Source organism: Musa acuminata, chromosome BXJ1-4 (assembly GCF_036884655.1).
Source record: "Musa acuminata AAA Group cultivar baxijiao chromosome BXJ1-4, Cavendish_Baxijiao_AAA, whole genome shotgun sequence".
Lineage (NCBI taxonomy): Eukaryota > Viridiplantae > Streptophyta > Magnoliopsida > Zingiberales > Musaceae > Musa > Musa acuminata.
In genome coordinates this window covers 1,207,370-1,228,177 of record NC_088330.1, presented here as the reverse complement: position 1 = coordinate 1,228,177, position 20,808 = coordinate 1,207,370, and the positions used below count along the sequence as shown (strand labels likewise).

General features: G+C 35.3%; 2 protein-coding genes and 1 non-coding gene across 7 annotated transcripts; all 3 read right to left on the bottom strand.

Moving 5' to 3' along the window:
• Window positions 1–1,478: 1,478 nt before the first annotated feature.
• On the bottom strand, window positions 1,479–4,298 carry LOC135640481 (transcription factor bHLH68-like). 2 transcript variants are annotated; one of them, XM_065154949.1, is made up of 7 exons: window positions 3,897–4,298; window positions 3,151–3,481; window positions 2,841–2,912; window positions 2,652–2,717; window positions 2,418–2,492; window positions 2,237–2,287; window positions 1,479–1,969 (listed from the first exon to the last, which is right to left on the bottom strand). In XM_065154949.1, the coding sequence occupies exons 1-7, from the start codon at window positions 4,157–4,159 to the stop codon at window positions 1,838–1,840; spliced, it is 990 nt and encodes a 329-aa protein (XP_065011021.1). In that variant the 5' UTR covers window positions 4,160–4,298; the 3' UTR covers window positions 1,479–1,837. The 2 variants fall into 2 exon arrangements, with proteins under 2 accessions (XP_065011021.1, XP_065011026.1); XM_065154954.1 differs by having other exon boundaries at window positions 2,427–2,492; window positions 3,897–4,296.
• Window positions 4,299–12,882: 8,584 nt separating this feature from the next.
• On the bottom strand, window positions 12,883–12,964 carry TRNAS-CGA (transfer RNA serine (anticodon CGA)). Its single transcript has one exon. It is a non-coding gene; the product is annotated as a tRNA-Ser (tRNA).
• A 634-nt stretch (window positions 12,965–13,598) lies between these two features.
• LOC103980376 (protein NINJA homolog 1) lies at window positions 13,599–20,638 on the bottom strand. Of its 4 annotated transcripts, none has more exons than XM_018824735.2 (4): window positions 19,945–20,503; window positions 17,846–19,014; window positions 14,943–15,443; window positions 13,599–13,951 (listed from the first exon to the last, which is right to left on the bottom strand). In XM_018824735.2, the coding sequence occupies exons 2-3, from the start codon at window positions 18,912–18,914 to the stop codon at window positions 14,965–14,967; spliced, it is 1,548 nt and encodes a 515-aa protein (XP_018680280.2). In that variant the 5' UTR covers window positions 18,915–19,014; window positions 19,945–20,503; the 3' UTR covers window positions 13,599–13,951; window positions 14,943–14,964. The 4 variants fall into 4 exon arrangements, with proteins under 4 accessions (XP_018680280.2, XP_018680279.2, XP_009395041.2 ...); XM_018824734.2 differs by having other exon boundaries at window positions 13,599–13,943; XM_009396766.3 differs by lacking the exons at window positions 13,599–13,951; window positions 19,945–20,503 and adding an exon at window positions 20,513–20,638 and having other exon boundaries at window positions 14,743–15,443.
• Window positions 20,639–20,808: the final 170 nt, after the last annotated feature.

The following is a 20,808-nucleotide window of genomic DNA, read 5'->3' as shown; positions in this document are numbered from 1 at the left end:
ATATCGGTCTTTTTCTCTCTCTCTCTTTTTTCTGACATTTTGATCCCTAAAAAGGATAAAAATAAGGAGCTATCCTTATGGAAACATCTTTCACATATATTCCTCACAAATCTATTTGCATATATCTCTCCTAAATTAATTGTTTTTTTTTTTTTGTATTTGCACAAAACTTGTTGAGTGTCAGCTTATTAGTAACTCTTTAAAATTATTTATTATTATATTTTATCCAGCTAATTGGAAACAATATCAAGAGCATTTAGGTATTTAAAATTTTATATTACTTATAATTATAATTTATAATTATAGTGACTCGGGTTATTGAATGGATGCTAACATGAGTAACATATTTAAATAATTTAAATGATAGGGAATTAAATTGAACTATATTAATAGTTCCGAACCGAGTAGAAATCTGATTTCGACGACGATTCAATTATGAACTAATTAAGAAAAAAATAAAATGATCAAATGCACCTCCAAATTATGAAGTTACTACCCCTTTCGACAGCTTAATAAATAGCTAACTGGGGGGATATTTTATTAGAAATAAAAAAAATGAAATAGAAAATTCCAATTCAAAATTAAAATGGTGAATCAAAATGGATTCCGATTCCAAACTCGACCGTACTAGCTTGGCCCAAATGTTGTGTACGTCAACTCCCAACACAACATAAAGCCCAACATGAGGAGATTGGACGTCTCCTCCATAGCCAATCTTAACTCGATCCGAATGTAGAGAGCTCTTATGTTAGATCGTTTTGTGACTCGATGCCCGTCCATCGTTTACATAGGATTCATGAATTCGATACATGTCAGGTTCAAATCATTGGGAGCACAAACTAAGTTACTCGTCGACGTCACATTAACATTATGTAGCAAGAGAGAATGGTATGGCGAAACTCTTTCTATCACCTTCTTCTTCCTTCTACATTAGTTTTTCTTCTTCTTTTTTTCTGTTCATTTTTAGTCTACATTCTTTCCATCCTTCGGTCTTTTTCTTGTAGATTTTTTTTTTCTTCCTAGAAGAAAAAGCAAAATTAAGAAAACTTATCACTTTGCGTAAAATTTCAATTATTAGTAAATGATGAAAGATAGACCATTATATTAGAGGTTCTCTCGGGCGGGAATGTGTAGTAGGTAAAAATTGGAGACTTTTAGGATGGTTACACTTTTTGCGGAATCCATTCATAATTATGGGCCAACAAGTTTTATTTTTATTTTGTTAGCATTATTGGTGTCTTCATCAGTCACTCACTTAAAGAGCATATTGACTACTAAAATTTAGTTCACGATAGAAACATAATTAAATTTATTTTTGTCTAATAACATAAGACATTCAAGGTGAAAATAACATTTTCTTCGAATAAACTCATTAGAATATGAGTCATGACAAATTGATATCAGAGCATAGGCTTACGATTAATGCAGGTGATGATCCATTGCAGGCACCGATTCAGGATCCGGAAAGGGTCATGGTGTATAGGAAGCAAAGAAGAGTTTCTCCTAATCAGAGCTACACTGGTCACAGTACAAGCTAATAATGTAACTATTTTGCAGCTACGTTTGATGCATTTTTATCATTCAACATAGCCAGTCTAGTAGTTGAAATGAATTATAGGAGACGATTAGTTCATATCACGTCCAAAATTCACGAAACCATGATCTCCTGATGTCTACACACATTCTAATCCTACTGAAAGTTGCAGTAATGCTAAGTCTGCGCATACAAATAAAGTACAAGTAAGCCATCAAGAAGGGCTCCATGTTCTTCGATCATGATGAGGTGTGAGCTCCCTTCTCCTTTACTTTTATGAAGACTAAGCTTTTTGTTTTCAGCTCACCGGAAACCCATTCCGAAGTTATGAGCCCAGAAATCAGCTCCATTGTGGTTGCCAACATCTAATATGAAGGATACTGGCACCAGGCATAATCCTCGACTCCTCAAGTTCTTTGGCTCGTCGTCAGCATCCTGTTGATGTAGATGATCATGTCGGAGATGGCATTTTAGTGATGGTACTCATGGAATTAATATTATAAAATCATCTTATTCTGAAATGTTGATGCTCTTGATGAAAGATAAAGCTGCTAGTGTTAAGCTCATATGATGTATATAGTATTTGCTGCTATCTGCCTATGTTCTATTTGATAGATTTTCTTGATGTTTCTTTGGAAGAGGTGGAAGGAAGGGATAATAGCATTGGGAAGAGTGAAGGAATGGTCCATGTTGGATGCTTACGGTCAGTGTCGTGTTCCTTGATCCAGATCGCAGGTACGGGGAGCTCAAAGCCTGCATGAAAGAAACGCTGGGTAAGAGTATAATTCCTGAAACACATGACACCACAAGACATCAATAACTAAAAGATGGCCATTTCAGCAGCTTTTATCGCATGCCAGCTCTCAATCACACACACACACACATAGAGGACCTCGATTTGACTGTGGAGGAATCTGATGTAGCCAATGGCTTCCAGGAGTACAGACGCAGTGTCAGTCTGCAAAAGGAGGGATGTCAGAGCTTCTTTTTCTAATCATCAGGAAGAATAACTTGTGGATTAATGTCATGGAAAGGGAAGTTGAAGCAGCAGAAAGAACACGAACAACCAGGCAGTGATGATGCATCTTGATCTAAGGAGAATGTAATATGGTACTACCTTTCCGAAAGGAGAAACCAGTTGATGAAGAGCTGATATCCTATCTCCCAACTTCTCCTTCCTAACCTGAAGCCAATACAGATAAACCAGTATAAACACTTTCTCCTGCCGTATCGGATACAATAAGATTTCCCTTTTTAGAGAGAGAGAGAGAGAGAGAGCAATTATGATGATCACACAAATGAGAACCTTGAGAAGAGACTGTGCTGAGGATGCTTGAACTCTAGCCTTCTTGAGAGCTACACCATCATTGCTGTTGCACTAGGCAAGCAAAAGAAGAAAGCAGAATAAGAACTTGCACACGTGCTGGGAATCTGAGGTGAAGAAACTCATGAAGAGGAAGAGCATGGAAAATAATGCAAAGATCAAGCTAGCCAAAGTGTGTTAGGGTTTAACAGTCAGGTTAGCTGCTTGGTGAGCAAGCAGTATCGCATGAAATTATAGTTAATGAGGATATATAATACACAGCAAAACCTCATCTTCTTCTCCTCCTCCTCACCTCAGCCGAGTGGTCGAACTGGTGATGCTTTCTCTGCCCCTTGCAATCTGAGAAGAACTCTAACATGTTGCTGCTGAAACTTGTGGTGACACAAGACCGAGGAGAGGAAGCTGGTACTGCCCGACTCCATGAAGAGCGAGCTGCCTGAGCTTCTTGATCTTTGCCATAGTGATAGGCATGCCCAGTTTGTGCATCCTCGCGTTTGACATCAACCATATGGGTATTTGTGGATGTGTACAGGGTTTGATCCTTCCAGTTCTCCATCCTCTTGGCCGAGTAAGGAGTGTCGGTGCACTTATCCTCTTCCTCCACCAATCCCCCAGTGTAAGATCTACATCCACCATAACAATCAGAAAACTAGAGTATATGTTCACATAGTCATGTCAACACTTCTACTGATCCGCAAGAAAGAAAAGCACTTCATGCATGCAAACAACAAAAACCACAGAGACAACTAGAATTTTTGTTCATATAATTCAAGAGACAGTAAAAGCCATCAAAAAACTTATACTGATCTGCATAAATGAAGAAGCACTTGAAGCATGCAAACACCATAACACACCCACCAACACGGACACATATATACAGAAAACACGAAAATTCTCTCTCTCTCTCTCTCTCTCTGTATATATATATATATATATATATATATATATATATATATATATATATATATATATATATATATATATATATATATATACAGAGAGAGAGAAAGAGAGAGGAAGAGAGAGAGAGATATTTACAGCAACAGTTGGCTCCATGACACAGGCAGGTCTTGGTTTTCACGGCAAGGGATCACGGGGATGAAACTAGCTGGCTTTGAGCATTTAGGAATCACCAAGGAGGACAACGAAGAAGAAGAAGAAAGAGAAGAAGAAGTGGAGGAAGAGGCAAATACGGCAGACATCTCCTGAGATGGTGGCATCAGGTTGTTCAAGGTCCACAAACTAGGGCTTCCTCCCATCATTCGTTGCACCAAGGATATCTGATGACTCCCTCCATTCATGCTTAAAAACTTAGGGTTTGCGCACTCCCCATCCTCCTCTTTCCTCCCCGCCCCTCTTCCTGTAGCCCAGGTCAACCTTTAGACACTTTGCTTCTTTTCTGCTTTCTGGCTGAGGTTTGGAGAAGAAAGCACAGGCCTTTGTTTAGAGGCATGGATACATGCTTTGAGAAACCTTTCCCTTTGTTTACCTTCCTTTCCACCCATCATTTATTTAACATTTTCTTCTTCCTTTCCTTCTTTTCCTTGCTTTTTCTTCCTGCTTTTGCTTTATCACAAAGCAGGCAAACAAAAGATAGTGGCAGATTCGAAGTGAAAGTATGTTTTGAGGGATATTAGTTCTTAATTGTGGTAGAAGCTATTTTTATGGTTAGGGTTAGACCTAGGAGTATAGTTATCATTCTTTAATCTATTATTGGAGTAATGACAAGAGATAAGTTGCACCCAGAATGAGAATAAATTAGACTGTTAGGTTAGAGGATATGGACCAGCCACGTAAATGACATATCCTAGTTAAGAATAGACTGTTTTTTCTTCTGGACCAATCTGTTGCTTATGATCAGTCGATCGTTCATTATGTTGTGTCTGTCACAAATCATAAGAGGCAATCAAAGCATGATGAAGAGCACACAGTCTTAAAACAAAAAGAAAAATCTGCATGTTGAGAATTATTTCCTTGGCCAATTAAGCTGGATGCCCTGAAAAAGGAGTTCAAACATTTTCTCCCAGGCAGAAGACACAGTTGAGATCCACAGTATCTTCCAATTAAGCTGATGGTTGATGCTAAAGCTAAGGAATTATACTTGTTGCTGGTAAAGCTAAAAGACTATTCTCGTTGCTTGATTCTGTCTGAAATCTATCTGCAAAGTTGATATCCACAGAAATGAAAGCTACAGTTGTCATCACCACTCGAGTTAATGCAAAATTGCAATAACAAATCAGAAACTACTTCTGTGCACAAGACATCAACTACTGCTCCTCTTTTTCATTCCCTGGACGAAACAATTCCAATCATCACAGCTTATGCCTACGTTGAACTCAAATCTGGTCTTGAAATTTGAATTTGATTCAGAAACTAAGAACAGCAGAGGAAACTTGTGAAATCAAGCAAGGATTGTTTCCAATGACGTAAGAGGATACAAATTCCAGGATCAACTCCCCAAAAATAAAACTGCTCGAATAATTCCATCGATTTGGATTTAGCTTGGGCCTAGCTTCAGAGATTGCCACAGGTTCAATGTCAAGAGACGAGGGATTTGGCGAATGAGTCCTTTGATTAGAAAAAAAACAAAAAATTCCGATGCTTGAAATAGTAGAGATTCAATGGATTTGAAAATGATAAGAAAGTATTTTTCTCACAGGGGGAAGCCTTTTAATGATAAGCTGAGAGATCATCGAATTGAAGCAACGGTTAATTTGTGAGACGGTCACACGAAGTCATCGATTGGTATTATGTATGTGCATCGAATCACTGGACATCGCAGTTACGATGCACTCCCTTATGCTAACATAGGGCGTAAAGATGAGTCAATCTCCATACTAACGCTGAGTTTATAGAATCGAAGAATATTTTGTAAAAGGAATAAATTTTATTGGTTGAAGAATATATGAGTATTTATATAGATTTTAAGGGAGAGATTGTTTTTAATTAATCACTCAAATCATACAATTAAATCAACCATTTAAATATACGATTAATCCTTAAATCATAGATTTATTGAGGATATAAGAAAGTAAGAATGTTATTCCATGTATGTCTATATTATGATCTTCTATCATAATTTTTTATAATGCTATTGTAAGATTGATCTTTTGTAAATGATGCAAATCTTAGATTGATGTAATTAAAATATCTTACAGGTGAGATACTTTGCCAAGGAATCTGCTAGTTGATTAGAAGCATATACATGAGAAACACACATAGTTTATGAAGTGGAAGTCGATGACAATATATTTCGTGAGTGGAACATTAGATTGACGCACAAATAAGTGGCACTAACATTATTATAGTATATTGCAGGAGTGGATTTGAAGGTGATGTTAAGTTCCTATAGCAGATTGGTGACCCAATTAAGTTCTACAGCGTTGTGGTGATGACTCGATATTTAGCTTCAATAGTGGATCTTACAACTATTTTCTTTTTCTTGAAACACTAACTGATTGGATTTGCTCCAAAGAAGATAATATAAACTGACGTAGATGTTCTATCATCAATGTTGTATATCTAGTCAGTATAAGGCATGAAGATGAACAAATAAGTATTTACAAAGAAGAAATCCATGATTAAGAGTATTTTTTAGATACTACGAGACTCGTTTTATTACAGACCAATACGTAATAGGCGTACCCAAACGAATACATTGATATATGATTATTGGAGTGGTTCATTTTGTTGAAGGCCCATGATTTTAGAAGGAAAAAGTAGACTCAACAAAAATAATATGACATGATATAAATACTTTTTGAGTTTTAGGATTATAGTACCGGAAAGCATTATGTTCAATGGAGTACACTAAAAAGATACAAGGCTGGATCTTAATGTTAACTTATGTAAGAATAGAGGTGTAGCTAGGGATAACATAAAAAACTAAATACTTTGAGTTTTTAAAGATTAGGATGGAATAGTTTTTCAAATGGTGACTAGCATTGTAAGACTAAGGTGAGTATACAGTTAATAAGGTAGATCATAGTTTGAAAGGTTACTGACCAAAAGATTGGTAGCATGAAGGCTTAGTGTAAAAGGATAAGACCAGTTTTAACTATATATCGATACTTAGTGTGAAAGGTGAGTATGCTTTCATTCGACTAGTGATGACTTGAGATGTTGTATATCGTAGGATGAGAAGTAGATTCTTAGGGCTTAGTGTTCACCTTCTCCATTATAGTAAAGTATTTTAGTGGTAGAGTGAAAGAAATTCTGGATCATCTATCTAAAGTGAGTAAATATTATGGTGACTTCATATTTATATTTGAGAGGGTATAACTATATATAATTTATAAAAATAATATAAAATCTAAAATTGTTAAAAGAAGTGGTAGGGGTAAGGCCTTAGATATCGGTATAAATAATTTCAAATGGTTTGGCGTGAAATATATAAGACGTGCTAGTCATAGGTGCCTTACAAGCCAATAACGTGAGTGATGATATGTGTGATAAGTTGTAAAGTCTTTTGATTATTATTATTTATTAGTATTTTCTCACTTTATGTTGTCTATTGTATATATTGTGATATTCATAGATATATGCAATGAGAATCCGATCGTGATAAGATCACGATAATAAGACTGATTTACTTTTAAATATAGACTTTAAATAATCCTGATTATATGTAATTATTGTTGAATGATGGATGACCAAGATGATGATGTTATACATCGATTGGATTGGCAATTGAAATAAGAGCGATTGACTAAGTGATTTGTGAAGCCGACAATCGCTCATAGATGTTGTCTTTATTCTAGTCTCGGATCAAAGATACCTCCCGTGCTCAAATTTTTTTTATGAGAAACAAGTTGAAAAAAAACTCAATTTTTTATTGTTGGGATGCCAGAGATGCTAATAATAGTAGCGTAAGTTATTTCTCGAGTTATTTGAGTTGAAATTGCTACCATGACTTTACATGTTATCTCACATGTACAAGAGGTATCTTATTTGATATTTTATTAAAAAAATTATTATAGAAAATTATTCTTTCTTTTAGATTTTTTTTGACTAACTTGGCTATCTTATCATAGTATTGTCATTTTTTTTTCTCTTTTCAAATGTGTTTAATAATCAATCAACTTGTTAAATAATTCTTCAAATGATATATGTGAATCTGATGTTAGAATTGATCATCTTATAATTCTTAAATAATTCTTTCAAATAATATATATATATATATATATATATAAATCTCGTGATCTATCTTATAATTCTTTTATCATGATGTTTTTTTTATCAAAGTTGATATTATCGTAGGATGGTATCTTACTTGTTGAGGCTCATGGGTGGTGCACAACAGGGCACACCATCGGATAGGCGAAACCCTATATATTGCTAAAATCGGATCTTCCTTGTCTTTTGTTGCTAAAATCATGGTGGTTAAACTAATCTCATTTCGGTATTCTTCGAGTCGTAGACTTGTTCGAGGCTCCAAGTGAAAGATCCATTGAAGAAGCAAGTATCTTAGATGGGAGTTATTATGTTTGGTTTCCCTGGCTGTCATTCTGGACCTCTGGTCGAAGAGCTGCAGCTATGATTGCAAAAGCCACACCACCGATGGGTTCTTCTTCTCTAGAAACAGAAATCGTATGCAGCTTTAGCTTTTATCTTTTTTTTTTTGGGGTTCCTTTCTTAACTGTGAAACAAAGTTCATCCTTTTGCTCAAAATTTTTGAGTCCTCATCCTTTTACACTTTCTCACTTTTTCTCTTTCACTTTTCCTCTCCTTTCGTTTGCAATGCTTTATATTGTTTATGATTTCGATGTCATGCCGTGTATTGAACTAACTCAATGCAAAAAGGAGACTCAAAATTGCTAGTAACACCATTCTCCGATGCATGGGAAATGATAACAACTTCATATATGCAAAAAAATTGCATATTTCCTTTCGATCGACGTGTTTCTTTCGTTCACGAGTACTGCATGCTCGGTCGGTCATTGGATTATCGAACACGTATCTTTACAAGCTTCTCTGCTTTATGATCCACCTTCGCTACTTCCAACAAAGATCCTACTCTACTTAGTGGTCCTTGCTCTCTTTATTCCAGCACTAGAATTGAAACGAGGGATCTGTTGGATTTGAAGAAATATCAATATCGAAAGAGATAAAGACAAGGAGGTTGATATTATTAGTCAAGATGCTACGAGTCTTGGTTTTGTATTCTATATAATCCATTGACCCATTTCTATGATCTGCAGAGATATGATCGAGATTGGTGATAATTTCACATGTGATTCCTTGTTCTTGGCAATTGGTTGTTTCACGGAGTCAACCCCTACATAAACGACACCAGTTTAGAAAATTAATGATGGAGAGAAAAATGTTTATGAGTTGCTATTTCTTCTCGGCACATCATTTTTATTGTAATGACAAGAAAATAAAAATCAAAGCTCTTTTTTTTCTTTGGATTACTGTCATCGATGCATATATATATATATATATATATATATATATATATATATATATATATATATATTAATATTATTCTTATCATTCATTAAAGCAACTAATCTATTGCTTTATTTTTTGACGAATTAATAGTCTTGTGGAGGAATTAATAGCATTATAAGCGTTTTACTTATTTGAGGTGGACTATATACAACTTTTACAGTATTTTAACTCTTTCAAAGAAAAAGTATCACTAAGTGAAACTACAACATCAAATTGTATTTTTATACTTCGTTAAATGTAATGAATGAAAACTATTTTAAAAATATATCAAATTATATTTTACTTTTAAATTTCTTATTTATCACAAGTTTTTCCCAAATGATTAATCTTAATTAATCCATCTCATTCAATTAATATGCTTGTGAGCCTCTTTTGAACATGTCTACCCTATCTTAAATGAGTTTTTCCCCACAACACCAGTCATAATTGATTGAAATTGCTTTTTTGTTTTCATTCAACTCTCGTATTTAATTGATTTTGTTAGAGATTTTTGGAATCATCGATTGTAGGCATTTGTTTGTATTTTCCTTTTCATAGATACATCATTTACACCACATTATGAAATGTCTCACAAAATTGAGATGCCAAGGTTTGAGGTAATTTTCCTCGGGCTTTCGTCATGAGCTTGTCACTGAAGAGTGTAAGAAAGAATCTATCTGATTCAGACAAAGATTATATAGATGGAAAGAATAAGAATACCCCACACGGAAAGCATTGAATCCGATGCAGATATATGCAGTAGATGCAAATCTCCCATGATGCATCCAAGTGGACTCTCTTCCTTGTTCTTGTTTTATTCTGCAGATGAAAGGCATGGACACATTTAGGCATGCATTTTCACCGATTCCACTGATTGATAATAAGATTTCAAATTATACAAGGAGTTTGAATCAAATTGGACAGAATAAATATGATGAGATCGGACAGCAATGCAATTCAAAAGTTGTCTATTAAGATATAGATCGAATTCAATATATGGCTTGTGGTTCCCACGAGTTTGATTCATTCTCAACTGATTTAAAATTTTAAAAGATGTACTTTCGGAAAGAAGAGACATACTTAATCTTCAAGCGGGTTAATTACTTTAGTATCTCGATCTCTATACTTTAAAAAGTTATATTAATATCCATGTAGTTACAAAAGTAAAATGATTAGATCAATTTACCTTAACGACATTAGTTTTATTAACAGAAATATAAAAATAAAAAGTAAAAAGATAATTTTAACATTAAGTGATGGTCAACGTCGTCGTTGCTGGCGTTAGTGGTGGCAGACAACGATGCTGTTGCTGTGGGTATTTTAATTTTAAAATCCATCGTAAGCTTTTTAAAATCAATAAAAGTCATATAGAAACCTTTTTTCCTCTCTATATATTCTTTTATTAATTATCTTAGTACATAGATAGCTTCCACTATTAGTCTTCCATACATTAAATTAAATTAATTTTTGGAGATAATTTATTTCATATCTTATTTTCTTTATGATTAAAATAGATTTTGAATGTCACCCTTATCCTTATAGTTGTGATCATTCTTATAAGTAATTAAACATTCTATCTCCCTCTTCATTCATTTCCGCTCTTCTTTTATATTTATCGTTTCTTTTCCGACTATTCTAATTTTCTTCGATTATAATATTTTCATATATATATATATATTATATCATATCATTTAAGTTTTATTATTATTTTTATTTGACCAGCTAATCCAATTTGAGAGGCATAAGTATATATAAGATTTAAGACATATTCTCCTAAAATAATATTTTAAATCATACAATTACTTCTAACACTGTCGGTAAGGATAAGATCCTTATGTGCAACAATATCTATACTAGTATTTCTATGTTTAAGTATGTCAAGTTCTTAAATCTAGTGCTATTAATCTTTCTAGATTTTTTTTCCTACTTCTTTTAGTCTCTTCTCTTGTACAAAAAAATATTAAGTTGCTTACCTAAATCTTTATTTTTCGATTAACTTGTTCACTTAAATTGATTCATGGAAGCACTATGCTTACTATCAGTGGCACCACAAATAATCTATCACATGCTATCCTCTTCTCTCATAGACAAGACAGATCTACATGAAGAAACTATTTTGACACTATTATAAACATTTTTATTCGAACGATTAATAATATTAAAAATTTAAACCATTAAGAAGTATAGAATTTAATTAAAATTCTGACACAGACAACATGCATTCATTAAGGGTATTCCAGTCGACAGCTCCACCAATAGCAACATGCATGCCACTAAGAATCATCTATGGTGGTGCAAAAGAGGGTGACAGAGGGAAGAAGAGTGAACAGCCCACATGGTTGTCGATGTCAGGATGGATACTTTCAATCAATCTTTTCTTCTTTTTTCGCTTTAGTGAATCATCATCAATGTGTCTTTAGAGTTTGGAACTTGTTGTTTGGGTTTCCATCAAACAATAATGAGTAACTGTGACTCGAACCTTTATTTATTTCAGCAGTGAGAGGAGAATTATTGTGATATATAAAGTTCAAAGAATCTGCTATTCATGATTGTGTTTGGGAGGAGAAATTTGGACGAGAAAAGTACAAGCAACACAATATATCACCACAAGAATATGAAGTAACCTAAATACTAAAGAAATCTTAGTGAATTCCATCCTGTTACTGATATGAGAAATACGAAGAGATATTATTTAGAAGAAGAGAACAGGAAAAAAAAAAAATCGTAAATAGATGAACAAGAACAAAAGTAAGTGTCGTCGTCATCATAAAATAAAGATGGTAAAGAAAAAGAAAGAGTACTACAATGATGCCTTCTTTTTTAGGTTAGAACTTAGTGGATGAGCTGCTGAGTTGCCATCTCGGTGGTTCTCGGGTTGGACCGAAACCAAGTTCGCTTCTGTAAGTCATCGGTGAATCTACTATGGTGTATACTGACTGTCTGTCTATACTCTTCTAATACCTTATGGTTGCTTAACCAGTGCTCGTTTCAGGGGCGTCAAGCAGCTTCCACTTATTGTTGTTGTTGTTACCTATTCTATTTCGTATGCTTTGATGTCTATAACTTGCTTTCTAAACCTACTTGAATTCTATCTCATTAAGTATGATGACTCTTGGACTAATAATGGGGATGGGTTTCTTGGTTTTAATATGAAAAGAACCTAAATAATTCAGACATCCTAACATATAATTAGAAAAAAAATAAAACGGAAACAGAATATCCTAAATGCATAAATTGTCATGAACACCTAAATATTTTAGGACAGAAAAAGATAATAATAATAATAATAATAAACTTAACATGCGGTGGTAAGAGAGAGTTTACAAATAGAAAAGGGAGCCTAAGATGAGAGGGGACATAATTAAATGCCACCAACAACAACACCACCACCACAATGAGACTTAAATATTCGAGTACCGGAAAAGAAATAATAATAATAAAGCAAAAAAAAAAACTTTAAATAGATTCCATGTTGTCACAGAGGCAATAATAGTACGCGGCACACACTCCTAGACACGCAAAAAGAAACCAAAATAGGTGAAAAAGATATAACTAGGAAAATAGAAAACAAAAAAGATCTACGATCTAATATCGTCGACAGCAGGATTCGAACCTGCGCAGGCAAAGCCCAACAGATTTCGAGTCTGTCTCCTTAACCACTCGGACATATCGACTGATGCTGTTTGGTTAGGTAGTGACATATATAATAACAAATAAAAAAGCCTTTTCTTTCGAAACAATTCATACTTAAAATCCTAATTAATATTCAAGTTTTACATCCCCAGTTAGCTATTCTGCCTAATATCTCTTCCTAGCTAATCTTTACAAGTCTTTGGACGAAAACCATTAATAACCCTAATCCGAATTAGCAATTCCAAGCAAAAAAATAACGCTAGATCCTAATTAACGTTCACAAGTTAAATTTATATCACATGTATAGATTATATAGTCCTTTTATTTTTCCTTCGTTGCTATATGTTAAATCTGATATATGTTACGTTCAAGAAAAACTAAAGGCCTTCATCATATCACAGATATAGATTATGGGCTTTTCTTATTTGTTGTTACATGTTGCCAAGTATTTCTCTGGTTTACATTTAACAATGACCTAAGGGCTTCATCATGACACTTGGAATCATTAGATAGATGCAATGGGATGGTAAAAAATCTCGGGCAAAAGTTACATGAACTGGCGAGGCAAATCAATCAATCTCTATGCTGCAAACAGCCCTTCTTCTTATCACCGAGATATAGTTCATATCTGTGCCAATATATAATGCAGATTGCAAATAAAACGACCATCCAAAATGAGTTAAAACGAGTAATTAGCTGTGAAATGGCAAAGATACAGAGAAGAGTTGAAGCAAGAACTATAATCTTGATTCGATCTTGTTATACAACGTCGACAACCATCAATCCTTGGTGTAGAAAAAGTATGCTGCTGATTAGATTCCTAGCAGAATTCCATATTCTTTACCTGCTGAAGATTAAACAGACTTGTGTGATACAGAGAGCTGCAACAGCACAACGAGGAAGTGTCTGCTCCTCGGAATCAAATAAACCATAAACTTGCTCTATTTTCACAACTGGTCCACCTTAAATAACTCATCTTCATTGCATAGTCCATAATATGTCCTCCAAGGATAAGAGCCCCTGCAATTCTAACATTAGCACGGTGATGAGGACATATCCATCGTCACATTCGCATGTAGATGACAGTAATAGTAATTGAGGATACCTACGAGCATATATATTTTCCCACGAAAAAGCAATTAAAGGACGCTAGAGCCTCAGGTTGCTAAGCTACTTTTGCCATCTTCCATGAGCACAACAGGAAAGTGATTCACAACAAGACAAAAAAGAGTTCTCTCTTCTGTAGCAAATATCACTCGTAACAAGACCTAGCTACATTAGTAATCTTTATCTAGTTTTTCAGAGCTGTATCCACTTATTTGCACTCAATGGAGACCACCTTGAAAAGTACCATGCCAAGAAATAGCATTAACCAGCAATATTTAAACCAAATTTCCTTAGATGAAAACAATAGCCATTGTAGAACATAGATTGCTGGAAAGAAAATAAACGGTCCCAATAAACCAAGGATACAGGATAAACAAACATTAAAAAAGCCAACATTATCGAAAGATATACAAATTTAACACATGAAAAATCAACAGGAACACAGAATACATTAGCAATAACTACAAAATTACAAACCATTAAGCTAATTCCCAGATGGTACAGCAAGACAAGTCGATGAAAATTCCAATGGTGCATTATACCTAATATATTTCCACTAGGAAACAGATATAATGGAGAATAAGGCATTTCTTGTAACAATAACTGTTCTCAATATTAACCAACGATGATAGAAAAGATTATTGTGAGAGCAACTTGTATTGAATTTATAAATCAGAGTAAACCACCACCCAACATAACAGATAGTGTTCAATGATGAAACATAAAAGATATATAATGACTAATATGTTAGGAAACAGATTCTACATGATTTTACTTAAATGTCAATTAAAATATGATGTAAAATGGATATTTCCTCCAAATGCCAGAAAAGAGTCATAAGGCGAGTTAAACAAAAACAAGAAATGAGACACATGGTTTTGAATGCCATAATGCCCACATCGCGTGACCCACCATCACAAGAGATGCTTGAGAATTAGTTCTGAGCAGAAGTTGCCGGATTGGTAGTGGCAAATGGTGCAAGAGTTGCACTATTTTCAGCATCGGCAGCATCTGCACTAGCATGTTGAACAAACTCTCCAGGGGACATGTGATACCCATGACAAGCACAAACAATCTTTATCTGGTTTTCAGTGTACTTGTAGGTAACACCAGATATGGTTCTACCGTTTGGGCCTGGCCCAGTTGTTGAAACCCATGGGAGATCTGGATATGAGCCACATCCTCCAAATTTCACATTTGGTGCAGCACCTGGTCTTATTTGGGATCCTTCATGGCCTTCATCAGGGTTTGCTTTATTACTTTGCCAGAAAACAGTATTTATTCCCTTGGCTTCATCTTCCACATGCGATGAGGAAGATGTGCCAGTATCAATAACATGCTTACCACCTTTTGTGGAATTTGTCGATCTCCTCTCCAATGCCAAGGCTGATGAGGAACCATGGGGTATCCGAACTGAAACAGCATAGCATGATAGAAAGCGATTAGGGCAATCTGTAATCTTTGCAAGCATACATATTAAGACATTGTTAAGCCTCTGGTGCTTGCAGTGGGTTTGATTGCAAGCAATATTGCAAGGAAAGAAAGTCATGAGATGTGGCATTAGGCCTCTTCAGGAGGTGAAGAGGGATATCAGAAATTTTTATTTAGCATGAAAATTTTTCAGGACAAAGTCAATGCATACTCCAATTACTGAGGTTGTACTCTTTAAAAGTAAGACATCAACATGATGCATCAAAAACATGCAGACATCTCTGGTCCACATCTGTCCTAGCATCTGATGTTAAATCATGTAATTAGATAATTTAGATTTTCTGATCTTGCAAACAAATGGTCCTAAACAATCTCAATCGTGTCATTAAATCTGGATCCCATCAGATCATCAGTAGCAGGTTAATGTTATGTATTAAAAAACATCAATATTTGATTGCTTCATCTTTTTGCAGTATAAATTTGTTTTCATAATTTATTAGAAACTTTTCCATGTTTTAGAATAAGTTATTGACAATATTAAGTATATGGAACATTAAAAAAACTGAACAAGTTAATGGACTTTTTATGAATAGAGTAACTTCTTTATAGGTAGAGTATTGGGTTTTATTTTTGAGAAAGTTCCCAAAGCTTTGGCCAAATGTAATTTGTTGATACTATAAAATAAAGTAAAAAATTGTTTTCAAAATTTTACATTTGTGGATTGTTATTACATTGCAAAGTTGTCACATGTCCTTAAATTATTATGCTATAAAGTTGACAGGTCTCCTTCAAATCATATGGTATTAGTCAAATCTCTTAAATGTCTATATCTTTAGTAATTGCTTGATACATTGCACAATACAGAGTATATTTTAAGCAAGCATTGCTTACAACTTCTTAAATTATAACATTTATTATTAGTTTAACAGAACCTACAAAATAACACAAACCGCATAAATTATGTTTAAAATTTTAAAAAAGATTCTGTACATGGCATGGGTCATTTGCTAGCATGTTAAAAAATTATAAGGATTGTGATACTCATATATTTCCTGCTGTCTTCATAAAATCTAAATGTCAAGTTCATAAATTAACAGTAAAACACATCAAGAAAAAAAAAACAAAATTATGATTTGTGATCCAATCACCATCTATCATTTATGATACAATCCCAATCCTAAAAGCAATCCTAGCATCAAAACTCAGCATAAATACAAATTAATGCATCCAAATGATGCTTTAGGAGTCTGATTTTAAGACACTAATTAAAGCATAGATGAATTCAGCCCTATCATATAATTTATATAAGAAATATTTTTAATGACTGATTGTACTTGTGAGTCAAATATAGCATCATAATACTGGGCAACAAGATGAGTAAGTAAAATTTTCGAGTCTGATATTGGAATAGTACACACAGAGCAGCAAATTCATGCAACAGAACAAGTAAATATAAAAAATAGGTGCTAGACGAAAGTCTCAGGATTCAGAAACATAATTCCAGAAGTTAGAAGAGTGTCAGTGAAGAAATATTCAAAAGAAAAAAATGTATATAATATATGGTCTGCTAGACAAGGAATATAGTTTATTTTCCACTCACGATCACTATGCAATCTATAAAAGCTTAGTTGAGCAACGTCTACTCTAAGTAGGGACAACAAATTCCTATGCCTACTTAATTAAAGGATCTCCTACAGCTGGGTAACTCTTAAATGTAACACTAAGCGTTCTTTTAGATAGATTTGTATCCCTTTGGAAAGAGGTCCAGCATGGCATCACAATAAGGTTTCTCTTTTACGAACTAGATGATCAGGATAAGTCATAACTAGAACTAGTGAGCCTTGTGCACTGGCCACCTTTTCTTTTTAGTCCTTTTGAGACTGTCAAATAAAGAGAGATACCGAAGACTATCTCTTGTATTCTGAGTCACCTGGTCCTACCTAAACATGATAAAGGCCAATAACATATCAAGATTGACCATTTTAAAAAAGAAAAAAGTAGAATAAAATGCAGTGACTTTGCCCAAAAGAGGGGGGGGGGGTGTCCTACTTTAGACTGTCAGACGAAAGATCAGCACAGCTTGATTCTTTGATTTGGCTTGATATGCATCAAATGATCATCCTGAAAGAAAATTTGCTAGTTTCTTAGTTTTGAGTCCAATGAATCTTAATTAAAAATGAGCATGGACTTCCAAATTTTATCCATTCATGTAAAATGAGTTGCTCAACACAGGGTGAATACAAGTTATTTAGCATTCTTCACTTGAATAAATACGGTGCCTTTAACAATGAAATATGAGCTACCTACAAAAGAAACTCTAGTTCGAATCAGCATGGATATTACTATTATCAGAACAATGCAGAAGTCGAAGAATAGAAATTGACCATGAGGTTCAGCATGCTGAGAATCTGGCCCTCCATCCGCATGGTTTTTAGTTGTAGAGGAAGAGACAAGCTGAGATTGAGAACCAAATGCCCAGGAAGAATTTGTTTCTAGTCTTGGGAGTTGGATAGTTGAATATCCAAAAGCCATCTGCGAGTTGTTAGTGTTCACGGCCTGGACCACAGGCTGTTCACTGTTTGCAACAGGCATCAGTTGCATGACACAAGGTGAAGGATAAGCTACCGTGTTAGGTACACTAACGGCAGGTGGTACTTCAACTGGTATTGGGTAAGGCACAGTCATGACAGTTAGTGGTTGAAGTGATAATGGAATTCCATGTGCAACTTTCCCAAGTCCAGGATTGGACTCATTTCCTGAATAAAGTTGCTGCTTCTGCCCTTGATGGCTGATTCCAGATGAGGCACTCTTGTCAGCACCTTTAGGAAGGTCCGAGTGCTTAAAGCTGTCCTCACGTTGAGAAACCAACCAAGAGTTTGATCCTTCTGCCTCTGACCCTTCTACATCGTCATTTTCACCAGAGCAACCATCATCTATGGAAGGTGTGTTATGTGATAATTTGACAAAAGTATCACCAGAAGGACCCTTGCCTGCTATTGCAGAATGGTCAACCAACGACACATGCTTCTTTTGAAAATTCATTTCCTCAGTGGTCAATCGACGTTTCTTGGCTCCTGAATTGTCTTCCTCACTGTTTGTTGACTTGCTATTTGCTATAAATGGCTCTTGATTTCCCATGAACTGCAATTGGTTACTCCGTTTATTATCAGAACCATCTGATACTGAAACAGTAAATTTGTTCAGGTCTGTCCAGAAGTTTTCTCGAGGTTGCGGAACTGCTTGTTTCCCACTGTGCTCCTGATCTTCAGCGTTAGTTTGGAAGAAGTTCGTAAGTGGTACATCAGAAGCAGCCATGCTGCTGCTACCCACCGGTTTCACACAACTTCCTTCATCTATCCTATGATCTAAGCTAACATCTCTGCTTTTGGATTTGCCTGAGGATCCTCCAAAAGAAAGGCCCAAACTTAGCTCAAGCCCATTCTCGTCCTCCATATTTCTAAAATGAGTTACAATGGCATTTGTTGTCTCTCCTCTCTTTCTAAGAACTCTCAGCTCTTCATATATTTATTTCCCATGTGATGAATGTGCATCTCTGAGGATTAGGTAGATATGCAAAGTGCATGCAATGACATCAGTAAGGGAAAGACAAGAAAAACAAACTTGAGGAAATACTTGAAATTCTAGGAAGAATATGACAAACAATATAAATTAAAAACACTAAAAAATGACTCAGTGGAATACATAAAAAGAAATAACATCTCAAAAAGGAAATGATGATGCATCTGTGGAGATGTTTCAAAATCTAAAGTCAAATCATTTTAGTACTCTATAACACGACATTGACATTGTTTCCAGTATAAGCAACCATAAAATAGAATAAACATAAAAAACTATGAAAGAAAAACACAGGTTTCTGGACCCTAGCCCAAAAGATCACTTTTAAGTAGTAAAATATATTCCGACATGAATTAGACACTACAAATTGGATGACGGTTGGTCTTGATATCTCATCCGGGAGGTATAGAACAACTGTAGCTTTAAATTCCCTATATATCATTAAGGGATGCAACATTCCATCAAATTTCATCAAAATATACAGGTGACTTACAATTTATAACTTTCAGAGCAGGCAAATTAAAAAAAAAAAAAAACCTACCGAACATTATCAAGCCCTACATTAAGCAGGAGTTAGCAATAATAAACCAAGACGAAGATCATAAACGATGAAAGAAAAAAATCGGCTGGAAAGCTTAAAGAAGCAATTTTTCATAGATCTAATAAATGGCCAATCAATTCACCCATCTATCAATTTAAAACCAAGTCCCATGTCATATAGATGGACTTTGGTTTCAATTATCTATCTCCCCAAGTTCTTAAAAACATATGAACAAAAACACAGCTTTAAGAAAATCTATGAAATTCGGCCAGAATAGATGAATATCCAGGGCATGGGAAACGGGCATAGAACCAAGACTAGAAAAGAGCAAAGTTTAACTAAGAAAAGAACTATTTATCTGCATACCTCGAACACAGTTTCTGAAACTGATCTCCAGAGAGCAAAGGCTCAAACCGAGTCTGCAAGGAGGAGAAAGAGAAGGGGGTTGTTTGGTTGGTGTCTTCTTTCTTTTATTCCCATGTGACTTGCATTTTGGTTGTGTGCGGTAGCGATGGAAAATGGAAAAGGATTGAAGCTAGAGGAGTTGTTTGGTTGGTCTCCTCTATTTTATATTGTTAATTTCCTTTTGGCATGTGCTCAATCGGTGGCTTGTGTCATGTGCAGTAGACTGACCATGGGGGGTGACGGAAACTGGAAAAGGGTGACAGTCACTGTCCACAAACCCTAACCAACTAGCCTCTCTCGCACACCAGGAGCTCCGTTTTCCTTGATCCAAAGCGGAACAACCCAGAGATAGAATGTAATTCAGGTACTAACACTAGTCTCGGTATGAAAAATGACTGATTTCCATAAAGCAGGAGATCATGGATTTTCGCTATGGTCAATTAATGGTCGTCAATTCGCAGTCAATCGCATATACATGTGAAAACTTGTTAGCAATTAGAAAACGGAGAAGGATGGCGATGCAACGTACGGAGCGAGGCGGAGAGGCGGGCGGCGCGGAGAGCGGCTTGAGGCAGAGCGAAGGGTGGCGCGGCGTTGGGCGGAGAAGAGAGCGTGAGGCCGAGACGTCGAGTTAGGGTTAGGTTCCCGATGGTAACTCTTTCGTTTTAGTTAATTTAACGGAGCAACATTAAAACGAGGGTGATTTAGTCCGAACTGGTTTAATTTGGAACCGAACCAATTCTACGAGTCACTTGCAAACCAATCGGTCGAGCGGTTGAAGTTTCGCGGGTCGGACCGCGACAAAATGACCCAAATGCCCTTAAA

Bases quoted from the DNA above. Each gene is read 5' to 3' on its own strand.
- LOC103980376 (XM_009396766.3), bottom strand. From the start codon at position 18,914: ATGGAGGACGAGAATGGGCTTGAGCTAAGTTTGGGCCTTTCTTTTGGA. The intron at 15,444-17,845 runs GTCAATTTCTAT...ATGCTGTTTCAG, and splicing joins TCAGCATGCTGAACCTCATG to TTCGGATACCCCATGGTTCC.
- LOC135640481 (XM_065154949.1), bottom strand. From the start codon at position 4,159: ATGAATGGAGGGAGTCATCAGATATCCTTGGTGCAACGAATGATGGGA. The intron at 3,482-3,896 runs GTAAATATCTCT...TGGTGGATGTAG, and splicing joins TCATGGAGCCAACTGTTGCT to ATCTTACACTGGGGGATTGG. The intron at 1,970-2,236 runs GTAAGCATCCAA...CTACATCAACAG, and splicing joins CAAGGAACACGACACTGACC to GATGCTGACGACGAGCCAAA.